This window comes from Lontra canadensis, unplaced genomic scaffold (genome assembly GCF_010015895.1).
Source record: "Lontra canadensis isolate GAN:19392208 unplaced genomic scaffold, GSC_riverotter_1.0 scaffold98, whole genome shotgun sequence".
Classification (NCBI taxonomy): Eukaryota; Metazoa; Chordata; class Mammalia; order Carnivora; family Mustelidae; genus Lontra; species Lontra canadensis.
Genome location: NW_022631092.1, coordinates 1361640 through 1386037, shown reverse-complemented (window position 1 = coordinate 1386037; position 24398 = coordinate 1361640). Strand labels below are relative to the sequence as shown.

Sequence of the window (24398 nt, the reverse complement as noted above, 5' to 3'; positions counted from 1 at the left end):
TTGTCCCTCCCTCCACCCGGCTGCCTGGAACACTAAAGGTGATGGCTGGAGCTCTAGCAGCCACGCTGGATCAGGACGCCAAGAGCCAGACCAGGAGATGGCAGTGCAGGGAGCTAGAGGAAGCCTGGATCCCTCCGGTTTTGTGGTTCACAATTGCCACACCAGCTCTGGATTGCCTGTGCAGAATGTGCACCTGTTTACGACACTGTTGTGGGGCTCTCTGTAATGCACGGCCAAACCTAGTCAAGATGGATCCAGAATCACCCCTAAGTCTGTCTCTCTTGGAATAAAGGCGGGCCCATTGGTGTGTTCCCAGGGAGGGCTCTGGGCTTGGTGCCTGCTAGGGGCCAAAGTGAAAGGGTGGCTGCCAGCCTCCTCCCTGTGGTTCTCCCTGCAGGTCTCACTTTACTAGACTTGAAAGAAGTCTGTAAAGTCTCATTTACAAGGTAAATCCATGCCCAGGGCTCAGTGGGGGTTCCTGTGGCTTTTACGAGGAAGAGATTTCAAAGATCAGTTAGAAAGTGCTCACTTACATCAACGGTCACAGGACCAAGGAAGGCCACTTGTGTGTGATGGCCCGTTACAATGGACATGCCAGCGTCATGAGAACAACCGTGATAAAGACACTCTGCTTATTCGTGGTCTGTCCCTCTCTCTGTCCCCCTCCCCCCACTTTTTAAGCCACATTTATTGAGGCATGACTTATAGACAGTAAAATTCACCCTGTCTTGCATACGGTTCTTTGAGTTTTGATGAATAAAGTTGAGTAACCACCACATTCAAGGTAAAGAATAGTGTATCCCCCCCCCAAATAAATACCTTAGTGCCCCACTGCAGTCAATTCTCTTCCCCATTCCTCGGCCCCTGACAACCACAGATCCATGTTTTTGTTCTATAATTTTGGCTTTTCCAGAATGTTCTATAAATGGAATGCCATTAGAGCCTTTAGAATCTGGCTTCCCCCACTTAGGTTTGTGCAATCCACCTGGGTCGTACGTCCTTTCTTGTGGCGGAGCAGGACTCCTCTGCGGGAGGCACCACAGTCTGGTTAGCCTCTCACCAGCCCGGGTACATGTGGTTTGTTTCCACTTTTTGGCTACTGGGAATAGCACACACACAAAAATTCATATATGTATATATATATATATATAGAGAGAGAGAGTGTGTATGAGTGTGCTGTGTGTGTGAACCTGTTTTCATTTCTCTTGGGAAATAGCCGGGAGGGGAATGACTGAGGCAAATGCAACTGTATGTGTCGCTTTTGAAAAACGCTTTTGAAAAAACCACTGAAGTTTTCCCAGCGTCTGACTCCTGATTTCCCAGGTACCATCCTTCATCCCTGTGGACAGCGAGGGCGCTCCGGGTGCCCCCACCTCGCCAGCCCTTGCTGAGAACTACCGTAAAGTCCTAGCTTGTAGGAGCCCCAGCCCCCGGACCACCACTACCACCATGCCCAGCTCCGGATGGGGATCACAAAGCACAAAGCCTGCTTCTCTCTCTTATCATTATGGACAGAAAGATCTGCCTGAGGGAGAGCTGTGGACTCCATTAAGCCTGTACCAGGCAGCCCCCCACTGGCAAAGGTCATCTTGCCATCAGGACCTTCTCCCGCCGTCTGGTCTGCCACCCCTAGAGTCAGGCTGGGTCACAGAAACAGAGATTGCTGAAAGGGCCACATGACTGCTGGCCCAGGGGCCCCCAACAGGGGAGGGTCAGTGGTGCAAAAGGATGGTAACCTCGGCGAAAGCAATGTGACTCCCCCACTTGTCAGCCCTCTCCCTGAAAACAAACAATCTGTATGAGAAAGAAGCTTTCCGCTCAGGCGAAGGAGATCTGGGGCCTGAGCGCTGAGCCAGGGATCAACCAGGAGGATCCCTAACAGGTGAGCAGGCACTGTTTCACTCAAAAAGATATATTTTAGGGGCTCCTGGGGGGCTCCGTCGGAAGAGCGACTGACTCCTGATTTCAGCTCAGGTCGTGATCCTGGGGTCCTGAGATCCAGCCCTGCATCCGGCTCTGGGCTCAGCGGGGAGTCTGCTTGAGATGCTCCCTCCCTTTCCTCCTCCACCCCTCCCCCTCTGCCCCTCCCCCCCACTTGTGAACTTGTGGGCTCTTTCTCTCACTCCAAAATAAATAAATAAATCTTTAAAAAACAAAAGGTGAGTTCATACCTGCGGGGAGGGGCAGTAGGCCTGGCACAAGCTAACAGAAAAGGGAACAGGACACACGTAAACGAGCACATCCAACCTAACCCCCTGTGACTTGGGCATCATCATCCTCACTTTGCAGAAGAGGAACAAGAGCCCAGAGACACACAACAACCCGCTTGGGTCACACATCCAGAGTGGCCAGTTGGCGAGTCCATCTGGGCTTTCCTGACTCCAATGTATCTTTGGAAAACTTATTTTAAAAACTCCTCTATGTTACCACCAGGTTCTAGGTATTTTAATGCCTCATAAAAAAATCTTCTAGCACCTTCTAGAATTCATTCATTCACTCATGCAAATGAGTGCCCTCTATGTGCGAGATGCCGTTCCAGACACTTGGGACACATCCATGAATGAACCAGACCAAATCCGGCCTTGGCAGAACTTAAGGTCTAAGGAGCCAGTGCGTGGAGCTAGGAGATGTGGTCTGCCGGGGTCCTACCCTTGGGCCACCCCCCAGGCCCTCTCCCAACCCGAAAAGGTTTGCCCAAATCAGGAGTGAGCAGCCAGGGAAAACCAGAACCCCCAGAGAATATTCGGTTTCTTGGTGCTCAGGCCCCACGGAGGTGCTCCCATCAGAGGGGAGGTGCTCTGACAGCAGGAGCGAGAGTGCTCCCCAAGCACACGGCCATTCTGTGCATTTGTTCTGGTGTTTTCTGAGCACCCACACTCCGCACCAGGCACAGGGGACACAGGGGACCACAACAGAGCCCTTGCCCCAGAGGGGGCTCACACCTTCCAGAGGAGAGCTGTCAATGCTCATGAGGGGGCAGAGGGCTAAGTGCTGGGGTGCTGGAAACAGGAGGTGGAGAATCAAGGAAGGCTACCTGGAGGTGATGAGCAGCAAAGGTAGACAGATGGGGAGTGGAGGGAGGGGTATTCCTCACCCAGGCTTCATCGAACCCTTTCTGCCACGGTGAGGAAGACAGGCCAATGGTTTAAACCTGCTTCTCAGCGGAGGAGATGGGAGACTGGGAGGCCAGTCAGGGTCTGGTGGCTCCTCGGCAGCCTAGGACGGAAGGCTGCTGGTTCTGGAAGGGTGCTGTGCGTGAGGTCTGCGTTACACACATGGTGGGCATCAGCTAATCCACACCACAGTTCTGAATGGGGTAGGAGAATCTCCCCCATTTCTCGTGAAAAAGTGTCTTGTGCAAAGTCACAGGAAGAGCCAAGATTCAAGGCCCGGCTTCGCGAGTGTTGGGGTCCAACACCCAGTGTGGCCATCCCATAGTCCTGGGTCTCCCCCTGTCCTCCGCAGGCCCATCAGGCCTCAGCTCCCACACCAAGTCCCAGGGGCAGGAAGGGGCACAGGGGGCTTAGCGCCCCCACCCTGAGTTCTGAGGTCCTGCCCATCCACTTCTGGGCAGGAGACAGGTCCCCAAAGCTGGTGCTGGGCAGCCTCCCCTCGCCACTCTTCTCTAGGACAGGGGACCAAAGCCCGGGGGTCCTAACCGCCCCCCACCCCGTGAAGCTAAGGAACAGAACTTGGACTGGGAAGGGGAAAGGGGGAGGAGCACACCGACCTCATCTCCCAGCAGCTGCTGGGCCGGGAGGCCGCCGCTGGGCTGGCCTGGGCCCTTCAGAGGGAGAGCTCACCGCTCCACCGGGGAATGATGCGTGCAGGTACTTAGCGTGAATCACATTTTACAAGCCTCAGTTTCTTCCTCTGGAAAATGGGGAGGTAGACAAAAGTAGCCCTCTCTCAGGATAGTCGTGACGTGCAGGTAATCTGTTCACAAGGCCCCTGGTGAGCTCTCACAAGCACTGAAAATAGCCTTAGCCAGGAGCAGAGCGGGTGAATGTGCCCGGGGGTTGTCGATCCGTCTCCAGGGACCAGTAGCACCTGGGGACTGGCTAGACATGCAAATTCTCGGCCCCCAGTCAGACCTAGTGGGGTGGGGCCGGACAGCTGGGGTTCAGCCAGCCCTTCAGGCAATCCCAATGGGCCCTTGGCAGGGTTCCTCAGCCTCGGCGGGATGCACGTTCTGGGCTGGGTCACTCTCTGCTGGCGGCCGTCCTGTGCACTGTAGGATGTCGACAGCATCCCTGGGCTCCCCCCACCAGAGACCAGGAGCATCCTCACAGCTGTGACAACCAGAAATGTCTCCAGACCTTGTCAGAGGTCTCCCGGGGGCAAAATCACCCTGCGCTGAGGACAAGGGACCTCCAGTTTGGGAACCACTGCTCTCCAGGGCACGAAGCAGACACCTCCTTCCAGGGGCTCCCCAGGGAATTGCTTCAAGGAGTAGGACAGGTTCAGCCCAGGCCCCAGGCTCTGTACTGTGATCGTCCTCACCCCACGGCACCGCCTGGCCCTCGCTGGCCGTCTCCCCTCCGGACAGCCCCCTTCCCGGGAGAGCTGGTCTATGAGGCTCTGTCCACACGGGCCACCCTGGGGAAGTGGCTTTCATGCCCGGCTTTCCAGGGACCACCCGAAATCACCTCCCCTCAGCCTGTGCCCACTGGGGAGGGGCTGAGGGGAGCCCAAGATTCGGTCAGACTGTTCCATTCCATCTTAATTCCTGGCTCGCACTTGCTCCCATTAGAATCAGCTTCACAACTAGTTTTTCCTGCCTAAGTGTCCAGTGAAGGGAGTTTGAAGGGAACCCGGAACCCCACTCCCAAAAAGAAGGAGCAGCCCCAAGTTTAAAACTCACCACGAATGTTAATCGGGACTCAGAGAATGTTTGCCCTGGTCATTTTTCAGGGAACCCATCTAGCCTGAGAAAGTACCACCCCAAGGTCAAGATGGCTGTCCAGAGCGAGACGCTCACGGCGGTGCTCTACTTGGAAAGCCGGGGTGCCTGTCTCAGGAGGGAGCTGGTTAAGGAAATTCTAGTCGGGCTGCTCAGTGGGGCATGGCACATCCACTCTGTGGGCACTGCTGGGCCGGCTCAGACTGGACCCTCCCGGCAAAGGGCTCCGGTCACAAGTCACGGCAGTGTGACAACGAAGTGACAAGAGCTGAGACACGGTGCCAAGAGCAGATGGGCGCGGCGGGGGGGCGGCTTCACCCAGCTCGGGGTGTCAGAGAGGCTCCCCAGCAGCACGGAAGGTGGCAGTGGGTGAGACGCAACGTGGAAAAGCCCAAAGCAGGCCTCAAAGGGGTAACAGATACAAGTGGGTAACTAGGATCGCAAGAAACATACGAGGGGCAACACAGAAGTGTGCGGGGGTGGGGGGGCAAAATGTGCTTGTAGCACTTGTATAACCACGTGAAAACAAAACCAGCAACTGCTACAGATGAGGACCCCGGGGGACACCTCTGCACACCACAGCGCCCAGCAGTGCCAAGGGCTTCCTGGGCCTTATCATAAGGCGGGCCCTGGCTTCCTCCAAGTACAGACGAGGAAACAGACCAGGGAGGTCAGGAGACTCGCCCTGGAATCCGCGGCTGTTGTGGCCTACGAGGGCTCTGTGTCCAGACAGAACACAGTCTAAGGGTGGGTGAGCCTTCCCTCGCTGCTGCCCTGCACTCTGTTCTACCCCTGTCCCCTTGTCACTGCCACCAGCCAGGATGGCCCCACCAGCACCATGAATCACTGTTTTAAATCCTTGACCCCAGGGTCTCTCAATCTGAGCCCACGTGAGGGGACAGACTGACCAGTGAGGGATCTAAGGGCACGGGAGACAGGATTACAGGTGGGCACTTGACCCATCTGTTCAGAGGGCGGACTCTGATTTCCCCGTGCCGGGTGCGCAACGTCAGCTAGGCCTCCAAGCCGCAGGACGGGCCGGCACCACCTTGTGTGCCCTGCTGCGGGGGCATCTCACCGGCCTCTGCAGCATTCCCTCACCTCCTGTCTGTCATGGGGGTGACACGGGTCGGCTATGGAAGGCCCCTAACAGGTGCGGGGGCCTGACGGATATCCTCGTATCTGAACGGCCCCACAAAGAGGGCAAGTCATTTCCATTCTATAGACAAGCCATGTGAGACTCAGAACAGCCAGAATGACTTGTCCAGGGTGGCAAGGGACACTGGAGCAGCACGTCCTATGATGGGGTCAGAGGTCAGGCAGGAGAGGAGTCCTCCGGGACGGTCTCGGGGACACGCATGGGGCAAGTAATTCAGAAGGGGGTTTGGGGGTCAAGGACATTGGACAGGAAGAGGAGAAAGGCAGACACCGAGTCTGCAGAAGGAACCACTGAAAGGTCCTCAGAAACCACAGTCTCGCCGAAGTTCTGCTGAGTCAAAATATAATGTGAGCCACGCGGGTTATGTTGCAAATTTCTAGTCGCCATATTGCAGAAGGTCAGGCGACGCGGGTGAAATTCACCTTAACAGCATACTTTATTTAACCAATTACAAGCAGAGTATTTTCATTTCGACATGGAAGCAATATTTCAAGACCACTATTGAGATGTTTTACATCCTTTTCTCCTAGCGGGTCTTCAAACGTGGTGCATCCCTCCCACTCCTAGCCTGTCTCAACGTGGACAAGACCCAAGTCCCCAGGAGCCTCAGATCAGTGGTGGTGACCACAGAGGCGCTCAGTGTTCACTGCAGACTCAGAGGTCTACACGGGGGACTCAAAGAGGCCAGAGCCACAGGCTTGTAAACCACATTGTAAACTCAACTTCAGTGGGGGACCTGGTGTGGCTTAGGTGGAAAAAGCACAGCTTTGGGAGCAAGAAAATCTAAAGCCAAATTCTGAGCCTACAACTCTAACCAGCTGTGTGACCATGAACTTTGAACTGGACCTCTCTGAGCCTTAATATCCTATATAACAAAATGAGCCCCTTCCCTACTCATACAGTTTCTGGAGAGTTAAATATAAAATATCCACCAGAGTTCCTGACACACAATAGGTAGTCAATATAAGGACATAATGGTGACATACACGGTGACTGTGTCACCATCACCATCTACACTGTCATCCTCCCCAACACAGAGAAATGGTGCTTGAACAGAGCAGATTTGCCTAGCCTGGGACAGGTGGGACAAGAGCAGGAAGAGGAAATGAGATGACATGGGGACAGGAGAGGACACGCCCCCAGGACAGTAGACCCTCAGGGCACACATAGGAGTAAGACAAAAGCCACCCCAGCTCTGTGACCCAAAGCCACGCAGTGCACTCTCAGTGGTGGGGAGCAGGTCTTCAGAGCTGAGCCTATTTGAAAGGAAGTGACTCACAGACCTTGTGATCCCCCTGATAATGGCCCAAAGCCCCACCAGCTTCGTTGCATGGAAAAAATCCAGAGGCTCTACCTCCAACTCCAAAGACATGCCCATCTTCACCCAGGGCAGGGCTCCAGGGATCTGCACAACAGTGCCCAGGATCCAACACGGCCCCCACGGCAATCTCTGGAGGCCCCAGTCGGTAGCGCTGTGTCTTTGAGCCATGCTCCTGCCCACTGCAGCCCCTGGCTGAGTTGACCCCTCGGCATGGAATGTTCCTCACCCTCTTCCGTCTGGCTAATTCCACTTCTCATTTCAACTGAAAATGTAACCTCATCCACAAGTCCTTCATGGCACCTATGCAGGGCTCCCTTGGGAGACACTCATAATAGCTCCCCATCATGGTCATCGTTAATGTCCCGATGGGACCACGGGGATGGAGTCCCGGCCACAGGACACAGACAGGCCTGTCTCTCCCCGGAGCCTGGCAGGGTTGTTGAGCAGACGCTCGTACTACCCACTGCACATTGTCCTCGCATGAAGTTAACTCAGGAGCCAGAGGGGCTCTGCCTGTTCTGACACGGAGAGAAAACAAGCAATATTTTAGAACACAGAAGTAAAAATTACAGCTTCTCCTGACGCAGTAAGTGATTTTCCATGGAATAATCTGAAAGGTCACACGTTATCACCTCACTCTGCTGGATTCTTCCAACAGCTGGAGCGCACTTGGTTATAATGGACACGATTCACAGAATGCCTATTACAACAACGACTGATTCTCCAAGAGCCTTGGAGCTGGAGCTTCAGATCAAAGAGTCTTTTGAGTGAGGGGCACATGTAGTGATGACACTTCTGCGTATGTAAGTGGAGACAGCTCTGGAGAAGCACGGGCTCCCCCTTCATCTGCATCCACGGTACCCTATTAGTCTCAAATGGGTGGTTACCACTCCCGGGGAGAAACGTGGAGGGAGATTTTGATTGTCACCTGATTAGCATTTTGTGGGCTCACTCAAGGATGCTAAACCACCTGCAACATTGGGGACATCTCATCCCAGGAAGACCATCCTGCTCCGAAAACCAACAGCACCCCCCCCCACCCACTACTCACTCACCGAGGAAAGAGGGCCACAAGCCAGCCTAGGCCGTGTCTCCAGGGTCAAACGCTGGCAGGGGAAGAAATGAGTCCAAAAGGTCACTTGGTTATTAATGAGCACCCACAGACACTGCCCCACTCTAGGCCCCTTTCTGACCCAGGCTGGACCACTCACCTTCTGAACACTCCAGCTCATTCTGGCCTCTGCACCTTGGCTCACACCAACTTCCTCACTCACCGCAAAGGTCATCCCGGCTCGTCTCCTCCTACCATCCTAGATCCTCTGTCAACACAAGGAGCTGCTACCTCCATCTTGCTGGATGGCTCACCCCCCATCATCCCTCCTATCCCCAAAGGACGCCAGGCCTCCGACTACACTACTCACTTAGTGTCAGCTACTGCCCTGTGGTCTTCACAACATCATCCCAAGGATAGACACTGAATCTGACCTTGAAATATGGACTAAGCAATCGATCCATTCCTATGGTTCAGTTGGACCCCTATCAAAATCTCTATCACCATACCAAAAAAACAAAACAAAACAAAAATCTTCTTTTAAAGAAAGAAACATTTATTTCAAAGGTCCTGAAGAGCGCTGGGCACTGGGCATTCATGACTTCACGGAGTCCTCCAAACAACCTTGGGAGGGCATTACTATTATTTAAGCCACATTACAGATAGAGAAGATCAAAATTCCATAGGGACCTATAACTGGGCTAACGTTCCACAGCCACAAAGCGAAGGGGCTAAAATTCAAGTTCACACCTGGCCTCAAACACCTCTTCCCACTGGAGATCAGGCAGGCTCTCCTTTCTCTGGTTTTGTTCTTATTCATCAACTCTGTTGACTCGATCAGGGCTGCAGGATAAAAAAGCATCATTTCAGGGAGCCTGCGGGGTCATGTATTGATTCTGCCTTTCCTGGGTATCTCCAAGGTTCTTCCACGGGCTCCTCCTCCTGGGTAATCCAACCCACTCAAAAATCGAGAAGATCAAGTACAGTCGGCCTGCCAGTGTCTGATAGAGGATCAGGCAGGATAATCTTTCATCTTGCCATGAAGAATAGCTTAACTTTCAAAGCTTGGCACCAGCCAATTCTCCCCCAGGTAGCCTGTGGCTTTGGGCTTGCCATGTTTTATAAAAGCAGGCAGGGCTCCAACATCAAACAATGTAGCAACCAAACAACCCGTTCCTTCCCTCCTTGGTTTTTTTCTCCTGGGAGCCAGTGTACCCCGTGGGCGGCACAGGCTGCAGCCCAGCCGAGAGGAGCCTTTAGGCTGCTGGCTGGGGATTTGAGACCTGGGAGGACGTCAGGGGCAAGTTTGTTAGAGAAGGTCCCTCTGCTCCTAGAGCTGCACCCTTGCCTGGATCCCTGATCCCCATGCCTCGAAACTCCAGGTAACCAGAGCGTGTGCCTGGAAAAACAGCCAGCAGGGGTGACCAAACGCATCTGCAATGTTCCTGATCTCCCCCTGGTAACCAGGACCAGGCAGCAGCTTCTGATAAACAGTCAAAATGGAAGGGAACACAGGCAAGCAAGTGTCCTCACACCTCAAACCTTCAGGGCTGGGGTGGACGCCGCTGTCGCCAGCTTCCTCCCCAGCTGCTGGGAGACACTGGGAGAGGTGAGGGAGTGATTTCCTGCCGAACAGGAGTTGGGCTTCTACTCAGCACAAGCTTCTGATTTCAGTCCATCTTGAAATCCTACTAAAACCTAGGGCAAAGGGGTCTTTCTGGGATATGCGCTATGTATTTAGAATATAAATCCACAAGGATGGAGAGAACAGGAGGAGGGAGGACAGTAGCAAGATCCCAAAGGGTGGAGAGAAGACAGACCTGTGGTAACTGATTAGCATTGCAAGAAATCCACACCTTAATGTGGCGGTGAGGAAGGGCAAAAACAGCCAAATTTACGATCCAGAAGTCTCAAAGGTTCTCAGGAATTACTGGTGACAGGTATCTGTGGACATGGGGTTGGGGTGGGAAAACACAGTAAGATGAGTCCCTATATCCCCTCCCGCATGTCTACTCGCAGGTGATGGTCTATTCTTTAGAGAATAGACCACGAGTCTATTCTCTAAAGAGGATAAAACAGAAGACCTGGGTGTGAATTGGGCTGAAACGTGGCACAGTAAGTGATTTCTACACACTGGATGCCGAGGAGCTCCTCGCCCCTAGCTCCCTTTCTTCCTCCAGCTCCCAGACCCCTGCCCCTCACCCCCAGCACCCTGGCCTGTACCCTCCAGACAGAAGACTGTAAGCCTCTCTCAATCTGATCAGCCAGGAGGATTCAGGGACACGGGGTTCCCTGTGACACAACCCAGCAGGGTGCCCATCAGAAAGACTCCCCGCCAAGAAGTGCCCCCCCAACCGCCAGCCCGTGCTCAAAGCTCACAGAACACTTTTCAGTCCCCAACTCTTAATATGAGAAAACAATCAAAGACTATGAGCCAGCAAAACAAAGAAGGCTCTATCATGAAAGCTCCAGACCCAACCAACCTACATAAACAAGGAGGACGGCAGATATAACAGACACACAGCACCCCCAACAGCTCTGTACCCTTTGGCATCCTGAGGCAGACCACATTATTATTACTTTCATTTTGAAAAGGAGGTGTTGGAGGAATAATGACATTGAGAAACTTGCTCAAGCTCACAAAGCAAGTGGGTGGCAGAGCTGGGATTCGAACCAGATCATTTGGCTCTGTGCTCTCAGATGCTGCCCTTCAAAGCACCCCCTGGGCGCTCACTGTCCACAGTTAATATTCCCAGTGTGTAGGAGAAGGTACTGCAAGCCTGAAATAAAGGCTTCTTCAAAGAATAACAAATTGCTCTTGTAAATTAAAAATGTGGAAGATTAAAATGCAGAATATAAAACTGATGAAATCTCCCAGAAAGTAGAGCAAAAAGCAGTGGGGATGGAAAATCGAAAATTAAAGGATTAGTCCAGAAGGACCAATATCCAAAATAAAAGGAGTTCTAGAAGATTAGAGAAAACCATGAGCAGAAATCACGATTAACAACAACAACAAAAAACAAGAAAATTTCCCAGAACAGGCGGCCACAGTTCCAGAGGGAAATGTCTCACTAAGTGATCAGCATGGAGAGACCAGCACCCAGGCAGGCCACCCTGAAGTCTCAGGGCACTGGGGACAGAAAGAGGATCCCATAAGGTTCAAGAGAGAACAAAGCCGGTCACATAAAGGATCAAGAATGGCTTCACACTTCTCAACTGCCATGCTGGGAGCTAGAAGACAATGGAGCTGGACGCCTCAGTCGGTTAAGCAGCTGCCTTCAGCTTGGGTCATGATCCCAGGGTCCTGGGATTGAGTTTCGCATCGGGCTCCTTGCTCGGCAGGGAGCCTGCTTCTCTCTCCACCTCCGCCTGCCACTCTGCCCACTTGTGTGCTCACTTGCTCTCTCTCGCTCTCTCTGACAAATTAATAAATAAATTTTAAAAATCTTATAAAAAAAAAAACAAACAATGGAGCAAGCCTCCACTTCCAGAGGAAAGTGATTTCCAACCTTGAATTTGATACCCAGCTAAACTAGCAATCAAGAGTCAGAAAAGAATAAATTCATTTTTCCATGGGCAAGTTCTCAGAAAGTTGGCCCCTCAGGCACACTTTCTCAGGAAGGATGTGCCCTTGTATTTAAGAGACTAAACCAGAAGAGGAAGACAGGAAATGAGAGATCAAACCCAGGAAAGAGGTGGGGGTGGGCCCAGGTGATGGTGATAGAGGGCCCAGGTGACAGCCAGGCCCCAGGTATGGAGGGTAATGAGTCCAGATTGGAGTAGATCAAAGGACCCTGATGTGCTCAAGAAGAGGAAACTGAGAGAGTTTATCTGATGCAACCAAACAAGTTGCGGGGATATCCAGAACACCAATAGAGTTTAGGGATGAATTAATAAGCACATATGCCAATAACAATGGACAATTCTAACTCCAAGGAAACCAAAAAGTAGAACAGGAAAGGAACAGTGATCATAAGTAACTAGATGACTCAGCTCTGAATAGTGCCGGCCTAATGATGTTAACCTCAACTACTAATCTTCCAAAAGTATGATGAAAACATATCAGGCAGTTGGAAGGACAGGAAAGATCTGCAGTTAGAAGAGGTAAAGAGGAGAGCAATAGCCTTACCTTCCAAGTTGTAAATCAGAGCCCTGAACCAAATATCAAGACACTGTTTTTCATTCAAACCTTGGAAAACTATAGTTACATATGATTTAGAAAAGGCGAGGTATAGGGAAACATGCTGAAGGTATGTGATACCACTGAATGTTTTAACAACCAAGAGAAGAGAATGTTTTAACAACCAAGAGAAGAGAGGTGGGATTTTCACCAAAAAGATGTAAGGTTCAGATATGTACAACTAGTCCACAGAAAGGAGACTAACATTAAAATCCCAGCTCTGCCAGATCCTGGAATCTACATTCGCGTCCACATTCACATATCCAACAGATAAACTCTAAATGCACGCAGAGCCTAGAACAGGAAGCTAGGCCCTGGGACACAGGGGTGGCCAGCATGGGCCCCAGTGCCCAACCCAGTGAGCCTTCTGGTTCATCAGGGCAAGCCAGGCCATCAACAAGCTGTCACTAATAACAAATCCCAGTACAGCAGTGCCCATCCAGGGCAAACACAGTCTATCAAGGGCAACTCTTGAATGATTCCTGGCCACCTCCTCTGCTCGCCCATCATCAGTCCTATGGCATCATGGCACCTTGTCCTCCACATCCTCCACCCCCCACCAGCACATACCATTTCGTGGCACTTGCCCACAGCAATTCTGGGAACTTGACAGGCCATCGTCCAGGCTTGCCAACACCCTGCCACTGGGGCCCAAGGCTCTCAAGCTTTGATTGGAAAGGTATCACTTTTTGTTTTGTTTTAGATCAGAGTCAAGCTCAAAAGCCAGACCAACTCTCCAAGGGAGAGTTCCATACAGTCCCTTGTGTACATGAAAGGAAAGTGAATCCCTTGTACAGGCTAGCTCCCAGCAACTGCTGGTGGGACTGGAGGGCCACGGGAAGTCTCAGATGCCACATTGACCTCCTCTGGGCCCCAGTGTCTGCATCTGTAGAGGGAACAGAACACTAATCTCACAGGTTACAGTAGAATTAAATGATAGAGTGAAGGTGACCGTGCTTTATAATCTGACACCGCCCTTATCACAACCCACAATGGGGAGGACAGGATGGTTTCCCATGGCTGCCTCTGGTTCTGCCATAATTCAAGGTTACAGAGATTTCATATTGTCAAGCTCTTAAGATGGGATCCTTGTCTCTAATCTTCTTAACTCTGCCCTTGGGAATCACTAGTTGGGGGTCATCAGTCAGGAATTTAGACTTGATTTTGTCAGTGTGAAGAACCTGGTAGGTACATGACCACAAACAGCTGAGTTGCTGAGTCCCCTCAGATAAGGCTCAGTACCCAAGGCGGGCTAACTTCTTGCCCAACATCCTTCAGCCTGGTCCAGCTCTCTTCTAGGGTTCCAAGTCAACTGCGCCCTCCATAGCCAACTGGGCCTGGAGCCAGCATTCACCAAGTCTCTCCTCTACCCCAAACCAAAATCCCATCAGTGCTCCCTCTTCATACCCCATCCCCCAACTTATTCCAACCTCCCAGACTTAAACTTCTGATTCCTGGTTCTATGACTTGTTAGCTCAGTAGCTTGGCATTGTTGCTCAGCCTTAGTGTTTTGGGGACAGATAATAATGCCCATTATGGGGGCTGTTTGGAAGACATATACAGTATCTAGCAAGTGGCCAGCCCCCCGCCATATTCCCCATAATCACAACATCAATGTCCTATAACCAACGAAGACAATCCTTGATTTAGTTGATTTTTACACAACCTGTACTCAATATGACACACTTTATAACAACAACACACAAAATTATCCTCTGTTATTCAAGTCAGGTCTTCATGAAGACATCTGACAAGGAAGGGGCTGAGCCACAGCACAGAGGAGACCTTTAGCTATACAGCCTTCTTCATGGTACCATATTTCAGAAATTACTGGAACATCTGATTGCATTTCATCCTTGTTTTATAAAAATAAGTAGAAACAGAAAAAAAGAAAGTGTCATTATCAGTGATTACTACTGGTTTCATACTTAATACCACAGAGAAGAACAACTTTAAGTTGGTGGGGGGCAGGGGAGTGCCCTTCAACTAAGAAGGAAAGGGAAAATGGGTAAAATGGTAGAATACAATATGGCGGCCTTCAATCATGCTCCAACCATGAGGCTTGATGAGGACTTTTCTTTCATTCTCTGGGAACTTAAGTTCCCTATAACTTGTATGTCTAGCCTTGGACTTTGAACGGTACCAACAAATCACAACTGCCCACAAGCCAATACCCTACGGATGTTCTCTTGTTTTCTAAATAGACTTCAACGTTTCATGTGAAGTAGACGACTGTTTCAAAGCACCGGGACTGGACCCGCTCTTGGGTAACAGCATTTCCAGGGTTCATGTAGCTCAACCCTAAAGAACACGAGGCTTAGAAGGGAGGTGTCACAGTTGCCAGAAGGTGTTGGATCCCAGCACGGGTGGGTACCTAGAGGCCGCTGTGATGTCACCCTCTTCATGCCCCAGCCATCCATACCATCCAGGCGCCAGAGCAGAGATCGATCTTCATGTCATTGTCCCCAGGGTCATTCACAGCCCTGTGTGTATCTCAGATCACACCATGCCTGTGGATTCCTGGCTGGAATTCCTGCAAGCCCAGGCCAGCACCCTCTCCTGTCCCCTCGAACCCTGCTCTCCTGCCCTCTGCCAGGTAGCCTCAGCCAAGTGGCGGCAGCCCTGTGGCCAGAGCCCCGGTCTCTGTGCTCCCGGCTCGGGCTCCATGCCACCACCTGGGTGTCCACCGGGCTTGACAGCCAGCTGTAATTCATTTGTGTGCCAGTTTCCGATTGTTGCTATGACAAGTTACTGGATACTTAGTGGCTTGAAACAACATAAATTTATTACCTTTGGAGATGGGATTGATGGGCTAAAATTGAAGTTATCGGCAGGACTGTGCTCCTTCTGGAGATGCTTGGGGGAGAAGCCATCTCCTTCTCTTCTCCAGCGTCCAGAAGCTGTCTGCACTCTCCCCCTCACGGCCCCTTCTAGCATCGGCATCGCTATGACCCTAATCGGCTTCCCCTGTCACCTCTCCTCTCTCTCTCTGAGCCTCCTCCCTCCCTAAGGATGCTTGAGATTAATGGGACCCAGCTGGGTAATCCAGGATTATCCCATCTCAACATCTTTCAAGTAACCACATCTGTGAAGTTCCTCTGCCAAGCGAAATAACATAACACAACGAGGTGGACAGTTCTGAAGACCTGGTCCCCAGGAAGTGCTCGCAGAGGAAAGATACATGCACCCTTCTCAGGGACCTAGTCATGGGGGGCCCCCGGGGGCCCAGAGGCAGGGGCCCAGAGGCGGCGGCCGTGATTTCCACCCAGGTGGGTGCAGGCAGGGTTCAGGGAGGCTGCTCTAAGCCGGGTCATGGTCCTTCTCTGCAGGAGTCATGTACAGGGTCAAGGGCGGGTGCAGCTGGGGCTGGCTCATTCCAGGAAGGGCAGGAGAAGTGAGGGAGACCCAGAGCACATAGCACCGCTTCTTCCTGCAGGCCAAGAGCATCTTCTACCAAGACACAGAAAGATCTCCGGGACTGCAGGGATGAAACGGGATCAGAGGTGCTGTTGGTAAAAGCAGGCAAGCACGGAAAAGTGAGAGGGGAGAGCCACTTCGGGCCCAGGACCGACGCGGGACGGGAGGGAGGACGAGTGGGGGATGCCCAGGGCGGGCTAAGCTACAGCACCAGCAAACTGGCAGGTCATCGCCGTGCCCCCTCCCCACCCCCCGTCCCAGTTCCCAGCTAGAAGGCCTCAGAACCCTGCTTTTTAAGTATGTCATACCATAGAGGATTGAAAATAGTTTAAAAGAGGAGAGGGATATAAATATCGCCAAGGTTCCTGCCTGTGTGGAGAGCCCCCCAGGAGAGGGAGGCAGGAGTGGGGCATGACATCATCGGAGCCCTAAAGGTCCTTCCAGTGAGACCTCCAGTTCTGCAAGACCGGACAAGTGACTCTAGGGCTTTCTGCAGATTCCCCAGATCCTCCCAGGCTTATCCCCGTCCTCGTTTGGGGGACTTGGGCTCTAATCGCCCATACGGTGGATCACAGGGCTCCAGAAGGGCAAGATGAAAAGGGAATTGTCAGGGGCACAGGCTACTTCTGGGGCCCATTTCCCTATATGCCCCGCACCCCAACCATGGCCACAGTTCTCCCCAAGAGCCCCCACCTCACCCACCACCATACACTCCCCTACTCCCTGGTTGCACACAAGATACAGATGTGCAATTACAGACTTTTCCCCGTCCTCCCAGGACCCCCACCCTTCAGGTTGGATTGGACCTCCCCTCCCCCCTGCAGCACCCACCAAGCACCCTCAGTCCTAGTGTGCTTCCTCGTAGCCTCATGATATCCACCTCCTCTGTGTCCTGGGGACACGCCAGCTCCCAGGATTTCAGGATTCCAGCAATCCCGGGACTGCGGCTTGCCTGAATGGCCGGGCTCACAGAGGGCATGTGGTTTTGTAAGGCAGGGCCGGAACCCTCCTCGGCGGGCATGATCAACCTTCTAGAAACAAGGCTGGGCCTGTTACACATGGAACAACCATCGTCCGCTGTGGTCATCAGGGCATCTCCCACTGGTCAAGTGCCGAGTCTGGGTTCGAGGCCCCTGCCAGCCCACAGAAAGCCCTCTGGATTCCCACATCCCATAGAGTAAATAACCAAACAGTAAATATTTCCAGTTTTGGGGGTACTTCCTTGTCACGATGCCTCAACTGTCCTTGGAGGGCAGAAGCAGCCATGGACAACAGGCAAACAAATGAGCACAGCTGTGTTCCAATAAAACTTTATTCACAAAAACGGGCAGTGGGCGAGATTCAGCCTGCAAACCAGAGTTTGCCACCTGCCCCCAACCCTGGCCCCCCTCTGATAGAAAACAACTGATGAAAGGCCAGGAGACAGGCCTCTGAGGGGAAAAAACCCACAAGGAGTCTTTAAACCCACACTTGTGATTTTTGATGCTGCTTCTAATTCCTTCTGTGACTGACATAATCTACCACTGGGTAAAAAGAAAAAAAAAAAAAAGGACACACAGGGAGGGGGTGGGAGAAATCAGAGAAGGTTTCTATGGGAACAGGGAGTTCATTTTTAATGGTTCAATCACTAAAAAGACAATTACTTTATTTTTCTCGCTTCCCCTCTGGAGCAGGGCGGGCGAGACCTCTGGCTGGTCAGGCGGGAGGACTGTGCCCTGGGCCTCAGCTGTTCTAGGCAAAAATTAAATGCCAGAGTGTTCCACAGGTCAGGGAGGGCACTTACTGCAATCTGGGCCTCTTCGGCTAAGGGCCGCCTCCCTGGAGCCCTCCGTGTTGTCAGAAGTTCTGCCTGTCCCATGAGGCTCGGCGGCCGGCGGCTCTGGGCTGCTCCGCTGGAGTCAAGGCCAAGCAGGAGCCGGGACCGCTAGTAAGTAACCCTGTGATCACACCTCTTCCTAGCTCTGCCGCCAACTGACTGGGGGGCCCCCTCGGTATGGACTTCCATCCCACCTGGTCCCTGAACGCTCTCGGTCCTCAGCATAAATGTGACATGGGTGACGGCAGGATCCCCTCATTCGCCCTGACTGTGGACGGGTCACTCCACCCACCCGGGGAACCTCCAACTGTGCCCAGCGGGTTTGGAGCAGGCGTCCCAGACCTGCCCTGGGCTCTTCATAGAAGCTGTAACTGGTCAGCCGGGAACAGAGCAAAAACGCACCCCGTATACTGCGTTCTACTTCTATAACGAGCTTATCGACTGCAACCTTTTCTACAGGGGACCCTCAGTGAGGTGACTGTCTAGCACTTAACACTGAAAAGAATCCAGGAGGGAGCCCCGCTGTTGCATGCTGGCCGCCCAAGCGTGCCAAGGACTGGAACTCAGGTGCCTTTACGGGGACATGCTCTGTCCAGGCCATGCCACTCCTCACACCACCTTCCAGGGGGCCCATTTGAGTCCGGGAGATCAGCCATCTTGTTTTGCAGTGAGGAAACTGAGACACGGCCAGGGGAAGAGATTTCCCAGGATCCCATAGCAAGTTAGTGACAAAGCCAGGACTCGGGCTCAGGGTGTCAACCTCCAGGTCCTGGCTATGGCTTCCCCAGCTGCACAAAATGCTCCACCCAGAAAGTCCCCTGGAGAAGAATCCACACCCCAAGTGAGGGTTAGAGCCGGGACTGGAACATGGTCTTTGAGGGAGGCAAAATTCAGCGTTAACTCAAAGCCTGTGGCCTGACTCCAGCAGGGAGCCTGGAAAAAATGTTCTCCATGAGCACTTAATCCTTTAGAACCAAGCACACAGACCTGGGCTGGGACTTTATAGGTAGCAGTTCTTAGAGGCCTGGAAACCTCTGCACTTGATTTTCTTTGTTTTCACACAGAAACTTCCAGCACATTTGCTGTGCTCTCCAGGAGCTGGGTGAGGTAGAAGCAGGAATGGTTCCTCCTTGCTGCACGGTAACTTTGACCACGGTGGCATCCCTGATCTGTCTGCTGTTTGCACAGGAGGTCTCCAGGTAGGGGGATAAGAGCCAGGAGGGGAGGGTGTGAGGGGCTGGGAGCCGGTAGGGAGCTGTGGGAGGGGAGGCTGGTTGGCATCTCAAACATGACCACAGAGGACCTCGCACGCCAGACCAAGGGGCTTGGCCTTGATCCCATAAGCCAGTGCGGCCCAGCATTTTTCACAACGTGACGTCCGTGAACCATGATGCTATCATCCTGGGGTGGACTCAGGGGCTGCCTCAGCCTGCAGGTTGGTCATGGAGACCCACCGAGGAGCTTGGGAGGGGCACGTGCAGGGTGGCTAAGTGGTGGATGGGAAGAAGTGACGCAAGGCCCTGAGCCATAAAGACGTGACCACAGAGTCCAGGCGAGCACGGGAAGGCCGGCTCCTGGACCCGAGCCAACGCAATCAGAGAAGGGGGCAGAGAACATGGCAATGGCTGATCTTTTTAACCACACAGGCACTGTCCTGCCCAGAGCCTGCCTTCAGGCTCTCCTGACTATCCTTTTACTGACGCTGTGAACTGTGAAATGGGGATTTCACACCATCACGTTTCTGCTTAGCCCCCAAGGCCGGACCCCAACGCCCCTCCTCTGCAAGGCCTGCCCAGCTCCCAGCCCTGAGGCCACCAGCTCCTCCCTTGGGCACCCATCATACTTGACTCATGGAGCTAGTGTGACAGGATTCGTGGGCTCAGTGGGTCCTGGGTTCACAACCCAGCTCCACTTAGAAGCCCATGACTGTGGGCAAGTCCCATCCGAAACAAGCACCCCGCCTCAAAGGCCTGTGGGAAACCTTAAGGAGGCAGCTAGCACCGTGCCCGGCACCACCTCAGTTCCAAGGGCCCCAAACCGCAGTCCTGTTTGTCAACCCTGGGCAGTACGGCTTCCCAGCCCATCTGACTGAGGGAGACACTGAGGCAGGAGTGGGGACACAGCTCGGGGACGACCAGCCAGCAGGGACCAGCTGGCAGAGGCGAACGCTCCCCCCGGCCCCACCGCCAGAGCAGCAGCAGGCCTGGGCTCACCAAACTCCAGCCACCCCCACCCCCACCCCCGCTCTGGGGACCAGGGCTTGGCCAAACCGCTCTAAAGCAGTGAGGTCAAGGTTCACAGCATCAGAAGGAACAAGGCACCAGACAGCCAGAAGCAGGACACTGGAGGCCCAGCCTGGCTTTGTGCTGCTTTAACGGCAGGAACAAGGACCAGTGACATTCCTTGTTGTCCGCACACTGCTATACGCTTTGCACACATTTGCCCAACAGAACAGGAAAAGTCCAGGGAATTCTGAGGATGGTGGAGGCTTCCGACCTGAACAGGAGTGTCTTCCAAACTCCCAACAACCCACCCAACCTTGGACTGACAGTCAGACCTGGAGCACTTGGCAGGACCCTGAGGCCAAGTCAAAGGGGGATGGGGGGAGGGGTGGAGGGACAGGGGAGGGGAGGGGGTGGGCAGGGAACAGCCAAAGCAGCCTCGTTGCAGTAAAAGCACCTTAGCGCTGGCCACGCACAGCCAGGCCAAGAACTAAGGCACAGACAGTCCACCGACCACCTCAGACCTCAGGGCTACCCCACAAAGCTCCAGGGAAGTGGGACCACCGGGCAGGGGGGTGGGGCACGGCTCTGCTCTCTCCTCTCTGGAAAGGTCAACTGCCTGGGCCACCCTGAAGGAGTCCCCGTGAGGGTGGCAGAGGCAGCCTGGGCCCAGAGGGACACCCGTGCTCTCCACCAGAGCGCCCTTTTAGGAGCCATCAGAGTCGAACGAATCCACGAGGACTTCATCGGCTCCTGCGGCAGCGACAGCAAGCTCAGGGACAGGCCTCTCGGGAGAGACCATGCTTTCTGCCGGGCTCACCCGGCTCTCCAAAGACAGGCCCAGAAGTCTTCATTCCAGTGGTCCACGGGGGGGGTGATCGGGTGACATCGCAGTCATATCTGCTCGAACTCCAGAACCCCACAGTTCAGGGCCATGGACAAAGGCTTCAAGGGGCAAATGAGAGGAGGTCAACAGACCTCCAAGTCAAATTTGAAATACAGATACGGAGAAAGATGTAAACATACAGGTATACTACTGAGCCATTCTTCCCTGAAACGCAGTGTCCTCCAGCCTAAGATTGTGGGGCAAGCCCCTGGTCCCAGGACCACAAGAGTCAAAGCCTTGTGAAAAGAACAGGATGCCTGCCCAGAACAGCAGCCACCACCTGCAGATGGAGGCTGGGCATCCTCCGTCCCTAGGATTACAGATTCATGAAATCCCATGGTACCCGGCCTCCCATCACCACGACAACTGCGGGCTACCTGTGCTCTAAGCAAGCACACAGCTTTATTCAAAACACAGCCCATCTGCCTGGACTCTCCCTGCTTCCCTTGCCTACCACCCACGCAGAGTTCAGATGACAAGGTCCCCCACCCTGCCTGCGGCCAGCAGAGCTGGCCATCCACACATGTCCAGGCCCAGTGACACTGGCCAGCTGGTCTGGGCAGATGCTCAAAGCACGGCCAAGCAGAGCCTTCTGGATTTGGCCCTTTGGCTGGGGCTTTCTGAGGACCACGGAGATGGGGAGAGAAGATCTCCACGAAGCATCCAGTCCAAAGATGGGGAAGCCCAAGGAGAAAGGGACAGAAGGTGGATTCCTGCCCCTGACATCAGCAAAGCCACGACAGGCACTTCTACCATGCAAACACCTCCCCCCCCAGGACAAACCGCTTCACAATAATGCCAACCTGCAAACAACGCAATGTCCCCCCACCGATGAGCAGCCCCACAAAGAGGGATGCACCCATCGGACAGAAGGAACAGGAGCCACGTGTCGCCTGAGCCCAGGGCTGAGACATGCATATGTGCCCACAACCGGGGAGCTTTTTCGAGGGGTGAAAATGTTCTAAACCTGGATTTTTGGGAGGTTCCCCCATTCTGTCGAGTTGCTAAACATTACTGCATTGTAAACTTAAGGCAAGTGAATTTTACGGTATGGAAATTATGCTTTAACAAAGCAGTCTACAAAAGCTCTTAAAAAACACAGGCAAGAACACGGATCAAGTACAGAGCAAAGCAAGTCTGTGCAAAAGAGGGTGTATCGTAGTCTTCCATTTTATACGAAGTTCTACAGGCAAAGTTATAGTGATAAAGCCCAGAACAGTAGCTGCGTGGGCGGGGGGGAGGGGGGGACAGGGGAGGGAGTCACTGCCCGGGAAGGGAGACGAGGCATCCATCCAGGGCACTGGAAATCATTTACATCTTGATATGGACGGTGACTACCTGGGATATCCATGGGTAGAACTTTATTGGCCCAGCACCGGAGAGCAAGGCACATTTTCTACACATATATAACCACACAGAAGATGTACGCATAATATAGACACAAATCTAAAAGCTTATCTTTTTCAACGGCAAAGCCCACGGATGCTCACATTGTACCTGACATTGCCTAAAGGGGAAGGACAGTTTGCTCACTGGGAGCTGAGGGGAGAACCCATTCAGGGACCTCCTACCCAAACTTCAGGACCCATCTCAAATCGCCCCATGGAGTGAAGCCCTCTTTCAGAGTTCCAGGTGTAACTACTTGCACTGCTGAGCATTCCCGCATGAAAGTCAATCCCCTTTATGCTGGGAGCAGGGCTTTGAGGAATGCAGGGAGCTGCTGCATTAAAAATTGGTTAGCATGCGTTTATTAAACACCTACTGATTGCCTAACACACACACACACACACACGTGCATGCATGCACACACACACACACACAGCACGACCGCCCAAACCACATGCCATCTCAGCAAGAAATGCTAATTCCCACCCCCAAATAGGATGTCAGTTCTGGGACAACAGGATCCAGACACCAGGCTTGTTATCAGAAGGGATCATTTGCAACATCTCCAGCCTGATCCTCCTCCTCTCACACAAATCACAGCCAGAAGGGTGGGGGAGCCCAGAGCAAACTCCATTTCCAGTGGACACTGCACTGGGCTTCCCCCACCCCACGTGAGCTCACCTTTCCTTGCCCTGTCCTTGCATAGCCTAGGGGTGGAGCAGGTCCACACGACTCCCAGGAAACATTCTTTCAGGTGCAATGTTTAAATTTGACTGCCTGGCCATCCCCACCCTCCCCACCCCCCAGGCCACCTCGGGCAGTAAAGGCAGGTACCCGGTAGGGGGGCACCCACCGCCCCATCCTCTCTCTGTCCAGGGCTCCCAACTCTCTCTGCAGCGCCCCCAACCTTGGAATCTCTGGGAACCCAAGTCTGCCCAGAAAACTTAGAAACTTCCCTGCCCAGCCAGGTCTCTGTGCCTGCGAGGCCGGAAGTGGAACTCTGTCTCGTTCTGCAAAGCCCACGGATGAAAAGGGGCTAGAAATACACCTCCGCGAACAGCATCTTTCTTTGGGTGGGCGGGTGGGTGCGTGGGTTAGACGGTGGTTTGGGGTAACTTTTTCCCTTTAAATAGTGTGCTTTCCGAGTTTCCACCATGAATAAACTCTTGAAAGGTTAATACACTTCGCGTGTGGCGGGAGCCACCCCCAGCCCCGCTCGGACGCGCGGGCCTCCCGAGTTTCTCTTTTCACCTTGTCGAGGTAGCCGCTGGTCCCAGCGTCCCGCGTCCGGCGGGCGGGGCCTCTCGCCCCCTCCCCACTGGAGCCCGCGGCTGGGCCGCTCCCTGCCGCAAGAGGCTGGCCGGGAGCTGAGCCCGCCCGGCCCCCGGATCCGCGCCCCCGGCCCGGGTCCCCAGCCCACCCCCTCAGGCGCCGCCCCCCGGTCCATTCCCGTAGCCTCAGAGGCACTTGGGAGGTGTGCAAGCTCACGCGCGCGCGCACACAAACGCAGTCGCACTTTCTCCTCCCTCCCTGACCTGGGCCACGGCCCCCAAGAGCCCACACGTTCAAACTTGGCCAAACTCGCAGCAGCGGCTGCAGGGGAGTCGTGACGACCCCCGCCAAAGAAAGCGGGACCCCCGACACACACACGCACGTGTGCCGCCCCACCCCCTGGGCGACCGCGAATCTGGCCGGGCGGCCCCGTGGGGGCCTGGGGGGGCGGGGGGCGGCCGTCTCTGCCCCCTCCCCGCCAGCGGGCGCCCCGAGCGGGGTCAGGCGGGGCCAGGAGGTGGCGCCGGGCGGCGCTGTCCCGGGCGGGAGCGGCGCCGGGGCTCCCGGGGCCACCCGACCGGGCGTCCCTCCCCGTGGTTGGTGGTGGTGGTGGGGGGTGCTGGGGCGCCTTACCTTGCAGGTTCTGGACGCGGATGTCGCTGATCTGCCCTATGAGCTCCTCGCGTTGGAACCAGTCCCACTCGTGCGCAGCCATGAAGCGCGGGCGGCGGGCCGGGGCGCCGGGGCCGGGCGCGGGCGGCGGGCGGAGAGCCTGGCGGGCGAGG

The 24398-nt window shown here is 54.0% G+C and overlaps 1 protein-coding gene across 5 annotated transcripts in view; it reads right to left on the bottom strand.

Annotated features, from left to right (window-relative positions):
* The window catches only part of CLMN (calmin), a 105250-nt gene extending 80858 nt beyond the window's left edge, over positions 1 to 24392 (bottom strand). For all 5 annotated transcript variants that reach the window (XR_004380273.1, XR_004380274.1, XM_032837366.1 and 2 more), the window contains exon 1: positions 24247 to 24392. Coding sequence is in view for 3 of the 5 variants with exons in the window: in XM_032837366.1 (XP_032693257.1) it covers positions 24247 to 24328 (82 nt within the window). In the remaining 2 variants the exon portion in view is untranslated. The remainder of the gene's footprint in view (positions 1 to 24246) is intronic.
* Between the last annotated feature and the right edge of the window lie 6 nt (positions 24393 to 24398).